Raw genomic sequence first — 22,661 nt, forward strand, 5'->3', positions numbered from 1 at the left:
AGCACGAAGCGGCTCCCGCAAAGCGGGAGCGGCGAGCGGTAAAATAGTGGATGGCAAGCTCAGGTGCGGGCAATCAGCAGCAGGCCCCCTGGTACTTGCAGTCCTTGTCACCTCCTCCAAGCACGAAGTGGCTTGAACTCACTCAACTGTCACTGAAGCTATCACAGTACATTGTTACCCACAATAGCTCTCATGTTTTTACTGTGTCTAGGGAACCACAATCCCATTAAAACTCCTATAGGGATCCCTTAGACTCTTTTAAAACACCTCTGCACCACCTAACTCCCACAACCCCTCACCCACAGTAATCATACGGCTTTAAGATCAAAAGATCTCTGCCAAAAAACCTCCATTGAGGAGCCTGTCGAGCACTGCAGCACTGGCCCAACAAAGAGTGTCCTATGATGAAGCATGACACCCTTCAGGGTGTGTGAGGGCTCCTTAATCTGATCACTCGAATCCCCCCATGCCAGGATCCCTGTGATTAGACCTTTTCTTGATCAACCTGTTGGGGTTTCCCCCTTCCTTGAGATTGAGGAACCGCACCCATGTGTTTTTATCATGGTTTCTCTGAGTAGACAATTTGATTGGGCCGAAGTTGTGTGTTTCCACTAGAAAGAGTGGTTTATTGCACTATTTGGCCTATGGCAAAGGACCTGGCCTGGCAGTTTGGCCTGGACTATTCCCATCGGAGTAGGGTCAAGACTAATTTGCATATGGCTGGGTCTAAACTGAGGTGGCATGGTGTGCAGAATAACGATGGACTGATATGTGGCCTTGAGTAATTTCCAGTGGCTGAGATTAATTCAAGCATTCCATCCATCATTTTTTTTTTAGACTTTTGTATGTTGGTTATAGTTAGGGCCACTACAATAATGTGATTCTGAGGCTGTGGCGTTTTCCGCATAATTATATATTTGCCGCATTTGCCACTTAATCCATCAGCTTCTGCATAAATTGCAATTCATACAAAAAATGGTTTGCCCCTCAAACAGATCAAACGTTACTAAACACGTGGCAAAACCTAATGTCACACAGGTGAAGCCCTTTCTTAAAAGTTGACTGGTCACCTTTCAATAGCCTATTGCTGTATTTGAGTGTTAAACTGCTACTTATGAAGTGTAACCTTTGCCAAAACAGTTTACCAAGCGTAAAAATAATGAAGTAATAATGTCACAAAATATGCCGAATTACGTCGCATAATTTCACTTTTCTTGACGGATAATTTAGTAAACTCTACTGTGTAATGTGTTTCTTTACTGTCGCATAATTCCAGTGGACCACATTATGGTGTCAAGCCAGTGGTAAAAGCTATACACCTTATTGGTTCAAAGGGAACAGTTATATCAGATTCTTTAGGAATGATCTCTTTATAATGAAAAGTTATGACAAAGCAATAGGCCTAACTTACTTATTGTGAAATGCATGTGTTAAAGACAATGGCTTTTAAGTGTGGATTGTTTTACACTGTTCTAAAACCAGTGCTTAATTTGAGTGGTTAGTTGCTGGTAAGGCCTACCGGCATTCACTTTCAGGGACCAACGCTTAATTTTAATCTTCAGACTTTCACCCAGAATAAGAGAGAGAAGGGCAGAAAAGTGGAAATAAAGGAGGAAGAGAGTGAATGAAAAACAGTGACAGAGGTAGAAAGTGGAGATGAAAAAGAACCTGCAAGAGTGTGATAAAGAGACAGGGAGTATCCTGTGGTGGATGAAAGAGGCATGAGGTGGAATCGAGATTAGACTTCCTTGGCATTCTGCATTGAACAGCGCCAGCCACAGGCTTCTGAGAAAAGCTTTGGGCACCGACACTTATTATATACAAATTAAGCATTGGCTAAAAAGCCTGTAGGCACATTGGGGCATATCAACAAGGGCTTTATCTCTGCTTTTTTGGCTTTAAAAGCCAAAAAAGGAGCGATAAAACTAGCGCCCTATCAACAACAGGGTGCTAACATGCAAATTTGCATGTTAGCACCCTTTTACTCTACGCTTCCCCTTGCATCTCTAATGAGATGCAAAGGGGGCGTTCCAGAGTAAAATAATAGGAGAAATGTCACTAAGCGACATTTCTCCTATTATCAAGAATGTCGCTAACCCTGTTAGAGACAAAAAAAGCAGCGCTAACCGCGGGTAACGCTGCTTTTTTACGTGTGGTATTTTTCTGACTTAGCCATGATATCCTATGGAAGGAGGATATCATGGCTAAGTTTGCCTGTCCCTATCAACAAGGTAATGTGAGATTATCGCTGGGTTTCCAGCGATAATCTCACGTCAGCCTGTTAGCGTGAGGATTTTTATCGCTGATGAGATAAGCGTTGCTAATAGCACGCTATCTCAGCGATAAAAATTCACGCTAGCCGGCGATAATTATCCTAGCGCTAAGTGCGCTTAGAGATAATTATCGCCGGTTGTTGTTGATATGCCCCTTATTTTGTAAGGGGTGTGAAATTCACATAAGTTGATTTTGTGTATTCACGTGAAGTTTCAGGAAAATTACCAATAATTATACAAACATCTGTCATTAAGCACTATAGTTTATTGTGAAATGCAACCACTCGTCAATTTTTGATGCACAGATACATTTAATACCAAAACATTAGCGCAAAAAAACAAAAGTGCCAGGAACACCAGGTGATTGCTTTCTGGTTGTTTGTGTTGTTCCCGTACTCCTGCGTTTATAATTTTGCCTTCCACTGCGATGCATTTACGTGATGTGGCATAGTGCCATAATTTTGGGAATTTCGAATTTAGAGCTTAACGCAAAATTCACAAAATTAAACCAGTGTAATCAAGATTGCGTTTGGGTCTGTTATTTTGTACAAAACCTTGCAGGTTTATATAGTGGGCGAGGGTTTGGGGGAGCAGACCAAACCATGGGGATAAAAAATTTGCATTATTGTTATGGTAGTCTTTATTATGCTGTATTAGCAGAGATTTTATGTTGGTTTGACAACTTTAATATTATACATATTTGTAAAATTATTACAGTGTAGCTGATGGATGCCTTGTGGGAAGACTTATGACCAACACAGTAGGTCTACATCGGTTATGGTGATAAGTCAGTGATAAAGGTCATAGTCCTGATTGTTTATAATGAAAAGAAAAAATATGAAAAAGGCATGAGGCTTGACATATTGATTCTAAAAGGCATAATTTAGTCACTAGGACTAGACAAATTGGATTGTTATTACTCTGTATTAAAGCCTACAAAAAGGTATTTTGCTACACAAAATCCCACAGATTAGGGGGCACGGCCAGCAACATGGCCGAATAGGATGAGCCTCGCAAGAGCTCCAGCCGGAGCGGCTAAGTCCATGTAAAATCCTGCTGTTTGGAACCGCTAACCAATATCCTACCTATCCTACTTAGAATATCTCTCCCTCCAACCAAGACAAATTGGCCGTCAAAGCCGAACCAACAAAGAAAGGGACTGAGAAGAAAGACCGGGCCTTGCGCACGGCCAAGAGGTGGGTGACGGTGGTGAGCTGAGACAGGCTCAAGTAACCGATCAAGTTGCTGGCGGGCTCCAGAGACTAGGGCCCCGTGGCCGTCACCCTCCGCCCCTGCAGCTCCGAGAAACAGCGGCTAGGACGGGAAACCCACGGGCGCAACACGAAGAGAGGTGCAGCATCGAGGGCCATGGGCGAGATGGGCCGCGCTGTCACGAGGCTCAAACGTGGCCTCTCTGAAACGGGTCGGCGGAGCGGGCTGCTAGATGAGCTGGCAGGACCGGAGGATCGCCCCTCCCAGGGCCAGAGGTCCGGGTCGGCTCAAGAGAGCATGCTGGCACTGGAGGCCCAGAGTATGGGGAAAGCCGCACTCGACATCTGCCTTGAGACCAGAGAAAATTGCGTGCCCCCACGGGGGTGGGAGGGTGAGCGCGGGTAGTGAAAGATCCTAACCCAGGGAGACGACTATGCTAACACAGCTTGGCGGACAGGTCCAAAATTAGCTCTGGAGAAGGCCCGGTCCACCTCACTCCATACAGAGGGAAAAATATTATGTAACATGGATGGCAAAGGGTGCGCCATATATCGGGCTGGATGCGGGACCAGAAGGCAACAAAAAAGTGACTTTTTTTATATATCCTTATCATGGCACCCCTAGGAAAGCAAGACAATTACAGGATTGGCCTCAGTCTGAGTACATGATCCTTCCCCAATCAGGTCTGCCACAGACTCTGCCTTTATAATTGTCAGTAGTGGCAACCAAGTGCCAACGAGACTCCTACCTTACTTTCTAAACGAACCAAGCAAAACTCACCTCAACCCCAGAAACAGGGAACGGTGCCAGGTGAGAGGTAGGAAAGAGGCAATTGCGGCTGGGCTGGGACAATCTGTTTGGCCCATCTAGCAACAAAGAACGGAGAGGAGGGGTGCCTTATACCAAGTAGATAAAACCACGAGAAGACAAACCCCGTCAGCACGCACAGAGAGACAGAAAGACCCGTACTAGGAACATTGGGAGGCTTGGGATGCCGCATTGGGACGGCAAGAGAGGACATGCTGGACACTCAAGAGACACACTCCAACCAGGGGAGGGTCCCCACTGACATCCCCACTCGCATTCAATTATGGGAAAGGACAATGATCCCAAACGTTCCAGATAAGGGAACCTCCTAAGCCCACATCTGCTGAACCTCTTCCAGGATGCCTATGATGAAGGGGCGCTACCACCGGACCTACGTATGGCCACAATAGTTACATTACGCAAGGAGGACAAACCGAGGGATAGTTGCAAGTCCTACCATCCGATATCCCTCCTGAAGGTAGAGATGAAGGTCCTCGCGACCATTCTTGCCACAAGACTGAAGCAGGTTATAACAACATTGGTGCATTGGGGCCAGTCAGGATTTATGCCTAGTAGGAACCTCTGCAGAACCCACAACTGGCTAATGGAGTCTAAAGACTGAGACGCCCCCCCACCCACATATATATTCTTGACACTTGACGCAGAGAAAGCCTTTGACACTGTGCATTAACCCTTCTTGGAATCTACCTTGACTAAGTTTGGACTCTGTGCAAAGTTCAGAAAGTGGGTGGCACTGCTGTACAATTCCCACCGGGCGACAATAAGGGGGAATGGTAGAATATTACAGAACTTCCCCATCGAACACTGGACCAGACAGGGCGGCCCATTGACCCCACTGTTGTTCGCACTGACGATAGAGACATTAGCATGTCGCGTTAGATAACAACCAGAGATCCAGGGCTTTAGGGTCTCTCAGAGAGACACAAAATATTTCTCTACGCAGATTAATTTTACTAGTCCAAGATGACCAACATGTTGACTCTAAATGTGACGCCCATGCTGGAACTTTAAAAGAACAAAAGACTATACAGAATACCACTGTAAGACAGATACTTGTTGCTATGTTCAGTTTTCTTATTGCAAGCGTGTGTGTGTGTGTGTGTGTGTGTGTGTGCATGTGTGTACGCGTGTGCGTGCATTATTATGGTTTCTTCAGAGCATGAAATCAAGAATGAGTCAGTGGATGAACAAATGAATGCATGAGTGCAACGATGAGTGACAGAGTGCATGCATTGGGGATTTTCTGCATGTCTAAACCCATCACTGACACTAAAGACACTTTCATTCATAGGCCAAATCGATTGGCATTGCCAATGCTTGTTTCACTGAGGAATAATCCAAGCCACTGCACATTCCATTCCTACACGCTCTCAGGCAGGCCCCATTGAGAGCTCTCAGGTTTGCTATTTCATCCATAAATTAGCTCATCCAGCCAAGGTTTTTCTTTCCATTCTGATATTTGTAGTTCTGAAGTTGTCATTGCAAAGTAAGAGTGTATCTACCAGAGTGTGGCGAAACAACCTGCACCACATGAGCTACTCACACATGAAACCAGAAGAGCTTGCGCAATGAAGTGCAAGGTGGTGTTAAGAGTCACACTCTTGATGTCACTGGTATCATGTACCTGCCTGTAGAAGGGCCTGTGGGATCTGGTGACCTTGTGCGAAGACATAAATGCTGGGTAATTGTGATCGCTGGCCTCCAGTCATGACAACAGCAGGGTTGTTTCATGCACGGCACTGTTTAGCTTAGGTGGGGAATACCCTAGGAGGTGAAGGCCACTGCCTACATTATGGCCAGGACCTTCCTAAAAAGTGCAGCCAAGTGACTCAGCCCTGCAAGTGAGCCTGTGGGCAGGGCTGTCTTTATGGAAGAGCGACTGGTGCGGCCGCACTGGACACAGACCTGGAGAGGGGGGACCTGACCTCAGGGGGAGCGCTGTGTTTAGAATCACTTACGATTTAAAAACACCTGCTACAGAGTTCCTTGTGTGTCCAGCTTGCAGGCAGCAATAAAAATGTCAAGATAACTCTTGTGATTAATGTTCCTGTAGAGAGAAAGATCAGAGTTTTGTCTATTTGCCCTAAAGTAGCGCATAGGGTTAACATGCCTGCTGCAAAGAACGTGTACTGTGCAGATTACAGATCTGCATTTTGTGTGGATAGCTGAGTGGATTACTGCTTTTGTCACAGAGATTATTTTGTTACTGCAGCTCATAAGATGCAACCATATTATAAAACAGTGACTGTTAACGAACTATCATCAAAGAGCTGATGGCAAACTGCATAAAATAGGACGTTTTCCACAGTTTTTCATTATCTGTTCCTATTGATGCTGAAAATGATTTGTTTAGGTAGATATACATTCTTCTCAGTAAAGCAAGCCTTTACCAGTGCTTTAAACCAAATTAAATGTATGTGAGAGGAGCTATGAAGAGATGACGGGCACATTTATCCAGTGATAGCTAGGGAAGAAATCAGAGGAGGAGGTCATGGGTTCAGGGGCACCAAAAAATAGTTGTCGCACCGGGCGCCACCAGCTAAAGCTGGACCTGCCTGTGAGCCTGCGTGACAGTAGCGGCCGGCATGGATCGGGAGTGGCGAGGCGGGAGGGGGGGAAGAGATGGAGGGGAGAGAGAGGATCGCCAATCTAAAAAAAAGTGAAAAAACGTACCTGCGCGCCGCTTTCCCGCTCTCTCCTGCATCTCAGTCTCTTCTCTCCAAGGCCGGAAGAGGCAGCAGCCGTGCTCCCTCCCCTAAGCCAATCACATTGCTGCAATGCAGCGTTGTGTTTGGTCTGAGCGCCGTGGATCGACGCTCAGCCAGGGAATGGGGGCCTGGCCATGTTTTCCACAAAGGCTATAATGCAGCCTGAGTGGAGAACATGCAAAGTGTGCATGACTGTTTTGGATGGCCCCAGAGGGCAGGCCAAGCAGTCATTGCGCACTTGGAGTGGGCAAACCACTCCTCCCCGTCTCTGAGAGCAGAGCAGCCACGCCCGCACCACAAAGCTGCACAGCAGGAACAAATACAATGATAATAACCCCGAGTTATTATCATTGTATTCGTTCTTTCTTTCACTGCTTTGCAGCAGTGGGGCAACGCTTCTCCGCCTTAGATGAGGAACCGTCACTACTGCGTGACCGAATTTTCAAAGGAATAAAGGTGGGTTTGTGATGTTGCATAAGCCCTTGGAGTGCTTTACAGCTGTTTCAAGGATGTTACTGGTCCATCAAAATGCACAAAGTGGGCAATATCCGTAATTGTACCTCATTATACAAGCATAACTTCTATGTTGTAGTTAAGATGACTTGTTTCTCAAAGTGTCACACTTAAGGCATTGGATCGTCACGTAGCATACTGAAAGCATGAAAACGCCACACACAAACAAGCTGAGAACTTGGCAGCTGTGTGATCGCCTTTGACAGAAGTGAACCTGATCGCCTCAGCAGACAGCAGGCTGCTCTCTGGTGCACGCCCATGTACCTCGTTAGCGCGAGCCTCCCGCCTCGTGCCCACCCCTCCAGCTGCTAGCCAAGGGCTCGTGCTCTCAGCCGTGACTCCGTTGAACCGCCCCTTGGAAAGCACGGCCCTCGGGCGGCGGGGCGCCACCTTTCCAAGAGAAAAATACCGGCATTTGTTGTTTTAAGAATCTGCAAAGGTCCGGACAAGATACTAAATGGGACTTTAAAGAAAATCGCATGAATCCCTTTGTAGCATTACTGTTTTGCCTTTGTTTACTTTAATTATTAGTTAGAAATCTTCAACACAGCACTACAACACATTTAAAGTGCCTTTTTCTGTTTATATTTGCTGTTTGAAGTACGTACTGATAAGGGCTCAAATTGCCGGCTTGTGGTGATTTCGCTTATTTTTGTACCGGCCAGGACATGACAATAGGTGGTACTGGTAGAGACGGTAAACCGGTGAGGTGGCACCCCTGCTGGGAGGGGCAGACGGCAGTGAGGAGCACAAGAGGGGGCAATGAAGGCGAGGATACTATTACTCTGCAACAAGGAGATCTCCTCTCATGGGGCTAATACACATGGCGGCTGGCCGCTACTCGCGACACTGAAATGTCACAAGCAGACATGTGTTAGTTAGAACATTCGAGCAAAGCTGCAGAAAGCAAAGCGAACGTCGGCATGTATTCCTGATGTGACGAGTGGATTAAGATACGTGAAGTACCTGACGACACAAGCATGCCTGTTTTACAACACACAATAAAATGTCAACAGACTTGCATGACTTTCACCATGCGAGTAAGAATCACCATGCGAGTAAGAATCCAGATCTTCATCCTTCTGAGGTCGATGCATTTTGCTTGTTGTAATAATGAAAATATGAAGCATAATTTTTCCTGTGCTTGATATATGTATCCTTGTTATAAATAAATGCCAGCAAAGATAAAGTGTACAAAGTTTGGTTGTGTATGAAAGCAAATACACTGCATTTTTGCATCTGTGAATTTAATACCTTCAGCGCCTGACCACCAGCAGTTTGTTTCTCGAATAGGAAGGCTACAAAATTGAGGGATCTACTGTCATTGTGTTGTACATATATGTTTAGAAAAGCACGTACTGTATGTACCCTGCTCACAGCTGCTGTCCAACACGATGCCCCTTATTAGGAGTTCTGCAGATTTTTTTGCTGCAGGGAGCCTGAATTCCTGATTCTGGGAGATATTTCAGCATCAAAATCCGCCGCCTGCACGTTTTCTCCCTTGAATGGGAGTAGCTGCCTCGATCCAGGAATTATCGGGTCTTTGCACAGAAATATTCTCTGGTCAGGAGTCGAAAACGCTGCAACTTCCCTCTTTTTCTGAAAAGGCGTAAATTGTCCCTAGGAGGAACAGGGGCATATTAGCAAGGAATTGCGATATTTATCACAAAACGCGCGTAGCGCATTTATTGTTATCGTTGCCTATCGCTGGATATGTTAGCGGGGAAGAAATGCTATTAGCAACGTTTATCTCCATTGTGCTAATATATCCAGCGATAGCGGCGAAATGCCTGAATATCGCCGGAAATCCAGCGATATTCACGCATTAACGCCAATGGGGACTTAACCTGACAATCCACCTCCCATTGATGACACAGGTAAGTCATGTTTTGAGCAGGCGATAATTGCGCTTAGCGTGACTTTTTTTATCACACAGCCTGCGTTGCTAATAGGCGATAGCTGTGTTAGCGACTGCTTTCAGTCGCTAATAGTTTGGGTACGCCCACTTTGCATGTCATTAGCGATAAATATCGCTGACATGCAAAGCCCCAAACCGTTCGCTACCGCCTGAAAGCTGTCGCTAAATGCTGTTAGCGACAGCTTGCTAATAGGGCGATAAAAAAATCACCGCTTTAGCGGCAAAAAGTGCCGCTAAAGCGGCGATGAAGCCCTTGCTAATATGCCCCGAACAGTGACGGGTGAGGTAGCGCACACTGAGGGGGTCAGGGAAATTTCTGCATGTCCAGGTTGTGGTGCTGCCTAGAGCCCCCCCCCCCCCCCCACTGCAGCTTCTGGCAGGTCCGGTATCTCCCGTCCAGAATGATCCGGTCTGGAATTTAAGGACCCGGTCAATTCTTGGCCCGGAGGCAGTGCTGGAATGAAGGGGTAACCAGCAGGAGCCCCGATCTGGCAGCTATTATTCAGCCAGATCAGAGATCCTTCTAGCCCAGTGAAATATGCTGAATTGATTGTGTAATTTTCCAGTATCGGGACACAATCGAGCAGCGCCAGCATGTTGTCTATTTTATGTTCACTGCAGCAGTGTGCAGGCTGTGAGGGGGCTTTCTTCATTTTCTATGCTAGCTTGACCCCAAAACAAATGGTGAATTTAAAGGGCCATCAGCACTCTTTTTGTTAGAATAGCATACGGCTGGGAGCTATTTGCACCATGACACCTATACACCAATGCAATGGGAAAACAAAGGTGCACAGCTTATCACTTGACAAATACTTGAAAGAAACTACGACGTATATGTAAGTGATGTACATGCACTGTAAGAATATTAGATGTATCAGCATGTGCAAGTATTACACAAATAACAAATTAAATAGCACTTGCGAAAAAGTGTATTTAATACTGTTATAGCACTACTCATTCCACTGTAGGGTGTCGGAGCGCTTCACATCACAGAATACACCTTGACAATAAATTATACAAGTGTGCAGTGTAAATCAATTTACATGAAGTGCCTCAAGGTTTAGGGGTCACACATTGTATTTACTGGTAGGGATTATATGCTAAGATTGATTAGTTGAGAGAAACACAAAGTCAGGATTTAAAATGTACCACAGTGCTTGGGATTGTCATTTATTACTACCCAAAGAAACCCTTTTTAGCAGCCTTATAATAGACTGAGAAGAAACAATGAGGTTCTAAACCCATTTCTTGCAGTTTGCATGCCAGTCCCTGATGCCGGTTTATAGCTCATTATGCTATATTAGAAGGATTGCAATGTATGACCTGCAAGTAATAAAAGGATCTCTGTGCCAAAAGCAGTGACCTACATACCTATGTACATAACATAATAATCTGTCATCTACATATTACACGATGTGCTTTCCAGGAGATACATTAACCCTCTATACTACTTTGTGAGTCAAAACTGTGAGTAGATAAAACACAGATCTCTAGCAAATGCTTTAACCACCAGAGTTACCTTACCATTATTATAATTCCCTGAGATTTACTGGGTACATAAAGCTCTCTGCAGCAGGAGCTTTAACCCCATAAGATATTTTAAAATGCAAACTTTGCTACCAATTAAGCTAGAACAGATTTGCTGTCACATTTATCCTTGGTGCCAATTTCTTTGTGATAGAGTTTTTAAAAAAAATGTATAACTTGACTGTCAGACTGCTTTTCATGACTCCGCCCCTTGTGACTCCACCCCTTTTTTGTTACTCATCTTGACCTTCAATATATGGGTTCCCAGAGTAAAGTGTTTTCAATTCCAGCACTGCCTGGGACACTTGTAATTGTGGGTCACAGAATTCCACCTGGAGTTATGGTCCCGGGTAAAATTCTAAACCACGTAATTAGGCCAGATGTCTAGAAGACAGATATATTTTAAAATTGATGCCTTCTTACTGTAGGTGACTACAGCTAAAAGAATAGGTTTTCAGGTGGCCACGATGGATGTCTTTCAAGTGATCATTTACCTTTATCTTACCATCATCTTTATGAAAGGAGTCCATGCAAACAGGCTTAAGGAAACTTCCAGAGTTTAAACAAAAATCCTTGGTTTTGCAGCACACACAAACACAATGTGGGGTACATGGCGCTCCATTCCAAGGTCTTAAGGTCTAATGTGCAAGTAATGAAGTGCAGGGCTGCAGCCACACCCTCAAAAACACAGCATGGAAACCACAACGGCAGCTCACACCTGAGGGTATTAAGCAATTAAACGGAGCTTCACTTCAAAACGTAAAATGCAATTGTGCTTATTTTTAAACCCCTTTACTCCGCCGTTGCATCACTTTTTGTGATTCTATGGCGGCGTAAAATATGCGCCACACCGCCATATTTACAAAGTGATGCATCTAGGCAGATGCGTCACTTTGTAAACCCCTGCGCTACATTATACCTACGACAGGTATAATGTATGTTGGGTGGGCGTTCCGGCGCAGAAAAGGCTTGTAGAAGTGTTGCAGTGATATCTATGAGATTTCACTGGGACACTTCTAGGATGACACTGCGTAAAATCTTTACGCTTGCCTCACAGAAGGCGTAAAGAGTGACGCAGGACCTTTCACACGGGGCTTGCCCCATGTGAAAGGACACATTGCTGGAGATGCGTTTGTTTTCAGACACACCCAAGCAATGTGCCTCTTTTGCGCCTACAGATGTCAGGAATACTGACGTATCTGTAAATTCTTGCAACAAGGAGTGCTGTACAGTAAATACAGCGCATTCATGGTGTCGCAAGGAGGGCACATTGAAAAGTGTTACATCGCTGTTTTCACGCAACGAAGCTACACGTTTCATAAATGAGGCCCAATCTGTCCTAAAAGCTGATCGCATTGTACACAAAAGAAGCAACAGACAGCATGAAAAATAACTAAACTGACTGAATACTAATCAATGCAGGAGAGTGGGTGCCTCATCCCAAGAGCAATTATCCAATCGGCAAATTAAAATGCAGCATTTGAACCGCCAATAAGCACACAAGTATCAATTAGAGGTAATGACGTATAGTATTGACGGCAAGGGAATGAATTACTGTATTCTGACTTGACTACATCCTTTTTGTAAGACTTGTTCCCCCACCCCCAAAAAAAATATCAGCCCTTTGCCTCAAGTGTGCGTTCCTATGAGTCTGCTTGTTCCCTCATACAGGATGTGGCAAAATAGTGAAAGCTTGGAGTGGTGATGCTGCCATGAAATTGATTATTTCTTTCATTTCTGTAGAGTCTACAAAGAAGGAGCCACGGTGGAACTTCTGGAAGTACCTGGTCAACCCCGAAGGCCAAGTGGTGAAGTTCTGGAGACCAGAGGAGCCCATTGAGAGCATCAAGCCGGACGTAATGGCTTTAGTGCGAGCAATCATCGTGAAAAGGAAGGAAGACCTCTGAAAAGGCCCTCAGAACAGGGAGAGGACCTTATGGAGTCAAGAACCCTGGCAGCGAAGGCTGGCCTTTAAAGACATTTCCCTGAAAGCTTCTGCCCTAATGAGTGTTGTATCGTTGTGTGCATTTTTCTGCCACACAGCAGAGTTTCCACAATTGGGAATCTGCCTGCAGTGTACAGGCCTACATACATGAACTTAAATCCGGGATACTTCAGGACAGCGCCAGAAAGATTTTTTCCCATCTCTGGCTAAAATGCATTGGAGGAATTGATTTTTTTCAGACAAAAAGTATGACATTCATACAATGTGGAAGGGGGAAAGTAGTGAAAACAGAAAATAGGAGAATTGACATGTGGGGGCATATGTACGAGGGGATTGAGCAACAGGAACGTAACTTTTACCAATGTTCCAATGCCCTGCACCATATTTACAAAGTGCAGTTAAGCCACTTTTTGTGGCTTATCACTGCTTTGTATGTATGGTACCCTTTCATGCAGTTTTCTGCCCGAAAGGGGCATGAAATGGGTGTTGCTGTGGGCGTTCCACCACAACACCCATTGCTTTTTGATGCTGCCCCAGATTTACAAGGATCTGTAAATCTGAAGCAGCGCCAAAAACTAACATCATGCAGTAGCAGGCGTTAGAATGGCACAACGTGGAGAAATATTTTTATTTCTCCTCGTTTTTGGTTTTTCTATGTGTGCTGCATTCTGCAGCACACATAGACAGAGCAAAACACCATTAATGATTGTTTATGTGCAGAATGGTGCCCCTTCCTGGACATAAAAAATCATTAAATAATGACGATTTGCTACTTCGATGTGTGTAGCAGAATGCAACACACATAGAAGTTACAAATTGGCATTGTCGATTGATTATGTGCAGGAAGGTATCCTTTCCCTGCAACGCAGACATCCTTGCACTATGGCGCAAGGGTGTCTGTGTTGATGTGAGGTAGCTATTTTTAGCGCTAGGGAAAACACAGGGGTGCACCGTATTGTTGTAAATATGGCGCATCCCTGCATTTTGGAAATGGCGGAGCGAGGTGTTGCGAAATGTGCCTCAGCACACCGCCATTTCCTTGTAAAAATGCCCCATGGTCCTGGTTATGCATCCTCCCCCTGACTTTGTAGGTTTAGTGTGATACTCCCTGTTAGCACCAGATTGATAGTACTAATGGAATCGCACAAATTGTAATCGCTGTATCGTGTTAATCTAAACATGCATACATCTTTAAACACAAGCACACCCTCTCTTTCAAAATCAGCTCATGCATAGTAGTCTGTGTACAAACATAGGGGCATATTATCAAGCCAGGCGATAAAATTATCGCCGCTTTAGCGGCAGAAAACTGCCGCTAAAACGGCGATAATGGGCTTGATAATATGCTCTATGGAATTCCAATTGAAGCCCATGTTAAATGTGAAGGACGTCTAACATGGGCTTCAATTGGAATTCCATAGAGCATATTATCAAGCCCATTATCGCCGTTTTAGCGGCAGTTTTCTGCCGCTAAAGCGGCGATAATTTTATCGCCTGGCTTGATAATATGCCCCATACTGTTCTGCACTAACAGAAACACAAAGATACTCTATGCTTTTCAACTCACACCTTCATGCACACACATCAATTTTGTTGTTCACTAATCACTGCTTTGAGTACACATTTACTGCTCTGGCCATACATCTTGCACATGTGCACAAAGACCATATCAGTAAGTTTACACACATATGAACATAACTACTTCTCCATATACATCCATGCTCTTTTCCACTTACTCATACTTGTACTCATGCTCCCACACATATTTTTAAGAACACTGTTTTTTCTAGGCGCACACACACACACACACCAGTGCTTAATTTGTATACAAAAGAAGTGTCAGGGCTCTCGTCAGGAGGCCACTACAGCTTGCCCCTGCTATGCTGCCAACAATAGTAACAATACAAGTGATAACCATCACACTCCTACAAGTGTGACAGTTCAGACTATTTCAGGCCCACAAAGCTTTAAGAATGGCTTAGGCGGCAGGTAATAGTAATTTTTAATGTTTATAGAAATAATAACTAACTGTTTTGTGACCATCTCTAAATTGGCCAGACAACGCCACCTTGTGGCAAACTCTCACAAGAGCTGATGTTGACAATTAATTGCCAGTGCCGAGCTCCAGAAACCACCGGCTCAAATTAAGCACTGCATGGACAGTTCTAGAGGAGGGCAATTGTAAGCAACTGTATGGGGTGGCAACGAAGGCTAAGCAGTGGGGGTGTCCTGGAGGTTGGTGGGGAGGAGGGATGTTAACCCTAATTCATCTAAGAGCACCAAATGTCTACACGTTACTAGTAGCAAAAACATAATTATTTGCAAAGGGCACCAAAAATCCTGACACCAGCCCTGATTCTCTACAGACACCTATGTACACTGTTCTTTACACAGCCATATGCATCCATACACACACATACATACATTCTCTTGTATGTTACTGCTGTGCACTACCTTTATAGAGGGTGCTTAGTAATTTGGACGTAGAGTTCGCCGTAGACCAGCGTCAGTATGGTCGGTGCGGTGTCCTTGTTTCTCAGAGTATCACTGTGTCTCCCTGTCTCTTTGTTCCCTGCATGTTCCCGTTACATTTTCTGTCCATGTCCGTGTCTCCCTCGTGACACACTCACATAACCCACCTGTACAGGCAGGTTAAAATCATACACAGAATTAAGCAACCCAGTCAGATAGACAAACCCAACCCATTTGCAGACACTAATACACACCTCTACCAATTACAAGATCCATTCATATGTATTGTACTTTGTATATAAATTGAAAACTAGGGATGATCCGAGTGTTTAGTTTACAAAGCAAAAGCTGCACTCTAAAATTGAAACCTCAGCACAGTTGCCATGTGACAAGGTCAGCACTAAAGGCAGTAAATGATCATGATTACTTAAACATTGCCAGTTGCATGCCCTGTGATTACTCAATGGCACGCTATACTGCTCTCCTTTCCAGAGAATACAAAATACGTGTTCTCAATTAATGAACAAACCACTGACCTAGGAGTATGAAAAGGAAACTGTGCAATACATGTTTTTTAAAGAGGTGAACTGTGGAAATTGTCGTTTTTTTGTGCCTTTGTCTTCAGACCGCCCTCATCCAGACACCCACTCTCTGGTAGTAAGCTTCATCCTGTATTTTTAGCTGGGGTTACCTCCTAGTACAGACATTTACAAAACATGTTGTGGAAACAAGATGCATATAGATGTACAAATAGAAGAGGGTCTGAGAGGTGGGAATAGATGTATAAGGAGTACAAGAGTCTATATATACATTAAGGAACAATCTTGCGTTGCTAACCGTCACCTACAACAGGCATTCTAGAATGTTTCTTTGATGAAGTCTGCCTGGGTTTTAAGATCTATTGTGACATCATTCACCAAATGGGCCCTATCAGAATAAGAGGCAGCATTTCTCAGATTTGCGATGTATAAAAGACGATGGTTTGTTTTCACTTTTTTTTACCTTTTATGTCTTCATTATCATACGGTGTGTGTTTATTTATTATGCACAATGCATAAAATACTGTCGGTGTCATTGATTGGTTCTCCTCCCACCTTTCCAACTGGCACCTCTTTATAACCAAAGATGTAGTCTTGTAGTTTACAAAAGGAGTAGGTTTATTAGATTTAGATCAGGTTACAGGTAAATCAAGTAAAGTCCCACCAGGAGCAGCATCCTGCTGCTCAGCCCTTCTCAATCCGACTGTCCACTCATCCAAGCACACACACTGTCAACATTCCACCCATCCAATGACCTCACTCAGTGGCTGAGCAGCAGGGAACATCAAGACTGTGGTGAGAATGCATAAGATAGCAAGAGGGCAGAACACACCAGTTTGTTCACATGGGCACCTCCAGTTCCCAAAAGAGCCCCATCACCTGCTGAGTCTCCCAGGGTTCCAAACTGTCTTCTGTCATCTTCAGCCTATGCATGGAGCCACTTGGTGATCTACTCACAGATAACAGCATCAAGATTCACCAGTATTACAATGATACAAAACTCTACTTGAAAGTCAACTCTGCTTCAGACATCCAATGCCCTAAACACTGCCTGCACACTATGGATGTCCAGTGCCTACATGAAGCTTAACTCAGCCAAGACTGAATTCCTATTATTTGCCAAGAACAACAAATAAAATACAGTACAAACAAGGTTCAATGACATGAACAATGACTGCTTCCAACCCCAACGTTCACCGAATGTCAAGTCACTTGGATTAACCCTAAACATGAACCTCACCCTCAAGGAACACAATGACACAAAAAAATACAATGATGGCCTGGTACCATCTCTCGCTTCTAAAAAAAGGTGAAAACATTGCTTCCAAAAAGTGACATCAGAACTGCTGTTCAAAGCCTCATACTCTTGCATCTGGATGGTGGTAACACCCTGCTCAGTGGCTTTGGGCATCCTGCACGCCACAGCATGTCTCATCCACGACTTAAAGACTTCGGATCACATCACCTCCATCCTGATGGAACTCCATTGGCTCCCCTAGCTGGCCTGAATTAGCTTCAAAATCAGCTGCATCATTAACAAAGACATCATGATTAATGCCCCCGCTTATCTTTCAGATGAGATCACCATCTGGTGGTTCTCAGCACACCCGCAGCCAGGGCACCATCAAACTTCAGACTAAGTGTAACAAGCATTTGCAATGCATTAGCTCTCACATTACTGAAAGTTTGAGCTATTGGCGTTGCTTATAATAATGCAACGCCAATAGCTCAAACTTTCAGTAATGTGAGAGCTATTGCACTGCAAAGCAATTGCGACACTTGCGCCTCAGCTTTAAACATCTTAAGCTAAAGCACGGGTGTCGCAATTCCTTCAAGAGTAAAGAAATAGACACAAAAAAATGCTATTTCTTTACATTTGAAGCAACCCCAGTACCCGCGCTTTAACTTAAAATGTTAAAACTAGGGCACGGTGCTACGATTGTAAAAAAAGTAAACAAATAGAAAAAAAAGGCATGCAGCCGCTTCCGCAATCGCAATTAACAAACAAAAGGTGCGGCGCCATTATTCCAGCCGAGGCGTTGCGGCTGGTAAAGTCATTTAACAAAATAGTGCTCCAAGGCTGTAATTACGCATGTAACAGGGGGTGTCCTCATGGGAGGTTACAAGAAGAGAAAAGGCAGTACTAAGGCGGGACTACTAAGCCTATTGGCCAATGAAAAGCCACCATTTACAAAGGACAGTGACACAAGCCAACTAAACAGATGGGCGGAAAATGGGCTGAGCTTCATGCCCATATCCTGAATACCTAGAAAACCAATAAGGGGTTCTGGCTCGTATGGCAGCAAGGCCAAACCAATTATGATAGAAAAACCGAAAGAAAAAGCCAATGCTGCGTGTAAATTTGCCTAAACTTTACCAGTGGCCTGAATGAAACAGAGACACTAACAACCAATTGTTCCGTTGGATTTAATCCTGTAAATATTTTTATTTCACATTTGGAAACATTTTCAATTAGCAATACATATTCATTACAAAAACATGAAAACACTTAACTCAACAATATAAACATTTGAAAAATTGGACACCACTATACTCATTAATACACTCACCCATGAGAACAGCATTCATACTACTCATACATCCTCACTCACCAACGTACAACATGAGACAATGATACTCAATAAATAAATCTTTACACAAAGGCCATCAAAACACGACTGTGCATAGTAATGAAGCTTAATGCTATATTTTCCGCAAGATTGGCCGTAGAAGAAAAAAGGTCCTTTTTTCTTCTACGGCCAATCTTGCGGAAAATATAGCATTAAGCTTCATTACTATGCACAGTCGTGTTTTGATGGCCTTTGTGTAAAGATTTATTTATTGAGTATCATTGTCTCATGTTGTACGTTGGTGAGTGAGGATGTATGAGTAGTATGAATGCTGTTCTCATGGGTGAGTGTATTAATGAGTATAGTGGTGTCCAATTTTTAAAATGTTTATATTGTTGAGTTAAGTGTTTTCATGTTTTTGTAATGAATATGTATTGCTAATTGAAAATGTTTCCAAATGTGAACTAAAAATATTTACAGGATTAAATCCAACGGAACAATTGGTTGTTAGTGTCTCTGTTTCATTCAGGCCACTGGTAAAGTTTAGGCAAATTTACACGCAGCATTGGCATATCCTGAATACAGCATGTCTAGAAAAGAGAGTGCAAGCGCTACCTAGGCGACAACTAAAAAGGATAAAACAAGGCATCAGGCCTTTTCCATGTATGCACCCATGTTCTGGAATAACATCCCCATATTCATTATTACCGCCAAAGCGCTACTCCACTTTTGGAAATAACACCAAATCACAATGCTTTAATCTTCCACAACCCCATTACCTCGCTTATCGCTCATTGACTTTATGCATCTCTTCGATTGTGTACAGCGCTCCTGTTACTTTGGCTTAGTTTGCGGTACGGAAATTCCATATGCATATACATATGTATGCATCACACTCGAATTCATGGAGCCTCAAATATGGGAACCGTTGAGTTACATTAGAAAACAATTGCTCCAAACATCACCAATGTCAAGTCTGAATCAAAAGCCTTAAAACTTCTGCCTTATTGTCGTGCCACTGTGTTGTTAACTAGCACATGTATAGCGGACATTACAACATATTGGGGCAGATTTACAAGTCCCTTGCGTGACTTTTGCGCTGCAGTTGTGTCACTTTTTTGACGCAACAGTGGTGCAAACAATGCGGCCTATTTACAACGTGACGCATCTAGGGAGATGCGTCATGTTGTAAAGCCCTGTGTCACATTATACCTGCGTCAGGTATAATGTATGCAGGGTGGGCGTTCCCACGCAGGAAGGCCTCCTAAAAGTGACTCAGTGAAATCTACAAGATTTCACTGCGCCACTTTTAGGACGCCACTGCGTCAAAATCTTACGCCTGCTTCAAGCAGGCATAAGTAGTGACGCAGTGTAGTGGGAATAGGCCTCAACACGCATTTCTGGAGTTGCGTCATGCTTGCGACACGACTCCAGCAATGCGTGACTTTTCCGCCATCAGATGCGTCAGAATTTCTGACGCATCTGTCAATCCTTGCGCCATAGTGCGCCGTATTGTAAATACGGCGCATCTATGGTGGCACAAGGGTTTCTAAGGGTGGCGCAGGGAAAGTGACGCATCTGTACAGATGCGTCACTTTCTTGTAAATCTGCCCCATTGTCTTCCAGTAATCTGGGGTGTGACTGTTTAAACATTTCCATTGCAAACTAGAGTCTAATTTGATTTTGTGGCTGGGTCTCGTCAGTAGACCGCGTATATTGGTTTTAGTTAATTGTGACTGCATTATGTAAGTGGGTGACACCAGGGGCTATACCAAATTGCTTACTTATTTTGTCGGTTGGTAAAGGTGCCCATTACCTGCTATTGTATGTGTGGAAAAATGCCAGTTTTAGCAATTATCGGTGGTTGTTTTAATAGCCTGTTAACTGCCTATTCATAAAGTGCTGAGTACATGCTCAGAGATTATCATCTATGTGCTGGTCTTAGGTGATGTGTGGGATGACTTGGGGGCATATTATCAAGCCAGGCGATAAAATTATCGCCGCTTTAGCGGCAGAAAACTGCCGCTAAAACGGCGATAATGGGCTTGATAATATGCTCTATGGAATTCCAATTGAAGCCATGTTAGATGTGAAGGACATCTAACATGGGCTTCTATTGGAATTCCATAGAGCATATTATCAAGCCCATTATTGCCGTTTTAGCGGCAGTTTTCTGCCTCTAAAGCGGCGATAATTTTATCGCCTGTCTTGATAATATGCCGCTTGGTGAGAAGTGGCAGCGTATATGGCTTTTCTGTGCTCTGTGGCTTGTTTGTAAACCGTTCAGGATAATGTTTTACATGTATGGTTGTGTTATTGCGCAGGGTTTTTGAAACCACGTGAGGGGCATTTACATCCTATTTGGGCTTTATTGGGTGCTTGTGCTTAGATTTATTATAAACTGGGCCACAAACTTCGTTTCGTGTCTCCCCTGCCGTGGGTGGTTTTGAGAGTCCAGTCCAGTCTCCAGATGAAATAATGGAGAGGGCCAGGCGTCAAGCCAAAAGGTACATAAAAAGTGAAACAGGAAAAGAGAGCAGCGCTGCATTTTTCTGTAAACGTATGGCGAAGCCTTTTAAAGCGAAACTCCTGGGAAGGTCACCTGTCACGGGTAAAGAGCAACTGTGCTTTGCCAGTGCTTAACTTGTAAAATAATAAGTGAAAGGGCCCAAGGCTTTTCGCATGAAACCACAGTCCATGCTGCCGAATACTGTGGCTGCCAAATATTAGAGATGCCTAGTTTTGACTTCACCTCATCCCTCTTTTTTAACTCCACCCTATACTTCCTGGGGCATATTTACAAGGAACTTTTCCCTGTGCCACCATAGATAAATACGGCGCACCATGGCGCAAGGATTGACAGATGCGTCAGAAATTCTGAAGCATCTGTTGACGTAAAAGTCATGCATTGCTACAGTCGTGTCGCAAGCATGACGCAACTCCAGCATTGCATGTTGAGACCTATCCTCATTCACTCATCACTCCTTATGCCTGCTTCAAGCAGGCGTATGGTTTTGACACAGTGGTGTCCTAGAAGTGGCGTAGTGAAATCTTGTAGATTTCACTGCGTCACTTTTGCAAGGCTTTCCTGTGTGGAAACGCCCACCCCGCATATATTATACCTGATGCAGTTATAACGTGACACAGGGGTTTACAAGGTGACGCATATCCCTAGATGTTTCACGCTGTAAATGGGCCGCATTTTTACGGCGGTGCTGCGTCACAAAATATGATGCAACAGCGGTGCAAAAATGACGCAAGAGGCTTGTAAATCTGCCCCCTGTCTCTTTATCTCACTCTTGCAGGTTTTTTCGATCTCTGTTTTCTCCCTTTGTCACTGTTTTCCTATCTTTTTCTCTTTTTTCCTCCGCTTTCTGCCTTGCTCTCTCTTGCTCTAGGACAAAATTTGATGATGAAAATCAATTCCAACTCCCTAAAAATGAGTGCCACTACCAAACACCAGCAATTACTGGCTCACATTACGCACAGGAAGGAGTAAGGCTATTTGCATTCAGATCAGAGTTCAATGACCCAAATGCCATTTGCCAAGCAGTGCATTGTTACATTGCAGACTACTTCTCATTGGATAGAAAGGCTTTCAAATTGTACTACTTTTGTTTAGTAAGATATGAGCGAAGTTGTTTCTCTTTAAAACTATGAGGCATATTTACTAGGAAGTGGCGGAGTGCGGCGTTAACCACCTTGGCTTAATGCCACGCTCTGCTACTTCCAAAAGGCAGGGCTGCACCATATTTAAAAGGATACGGTGCAGCCCTGCGTTTCCCCCTGTGCTAGCGCTAACACAGACACCCTTGCACAATGGTGCAAGGGTGCCTGCGTTGTAGGGGAAGATTGTTAATGCGCTGGCAGAAATCATTATCAATGGGTGTTGCGGTGGAACGCCCAACACAACACCCCTTGCCCGCCCCTTTCACACTAAGGATAGCGTAAAAGGGGGCCCTATTTACAAGCCAGCGTTAAGCGACGCTAAGTGGTTTAACGCTACCTTGTAAATAAGGCGAAGTCCATATCGCCACAGGAACGTCACTAAAAGTGACGTTCCTGTGGCGATAGGGGCTTGTAAATATGCCCCTACGTGTTATTACATTCATTTTGTGATCACAATGTTCATATAAGTAAAGCTCTCATCATGTAA

At 44.1% G+C, this 22,661-nt stretch overlaps 2 protein-coding genes across 2 annotated transcripts in view; one reads left to right on the forward strand and one right to left on the reverse strand.

Moving 5' to 3' along the window:
* Window positions 1–16,387, forward strand: part of GPX8 (glutathione peroxidase 8 (putative)) — a 77,090-nt gene extending 60,703 nt beyond the window's left edge. The window contains exon 3 of the mRNA XM_085631291.1: window positions 12,723–16,387. Coding sequence (XP_085487417.1) covers window positions 12,723–12,886 — 164 coding nt within the window. The 3' untranslated portion in view covers window positions 12,887–16,387. The remainder of the gene's footprint in view (window positions 1–12,722) is intronic.
* The window catches only part of CDC20B (cell division cycle 20B), a 322,511-nt gene that overhangs the window by 283,645 nt on the left and 16,205 nt on the right, over window positions 1–22,661 (reverse strand). The window lies entirely within an intron of this gene.

This window comes from Triturus cristatus, chromosome 2_1 (assembly GCF_964204655.1).
Source record: "Triturus cristatus chromosome 2_1, aTriCri1.1, whole genome shotgun sequence".
NCBI lineage: Eukaryota > Metazoa > Chordata > Amphibia > Caudata > Salamandridae > Triturus > Triturus cristatus.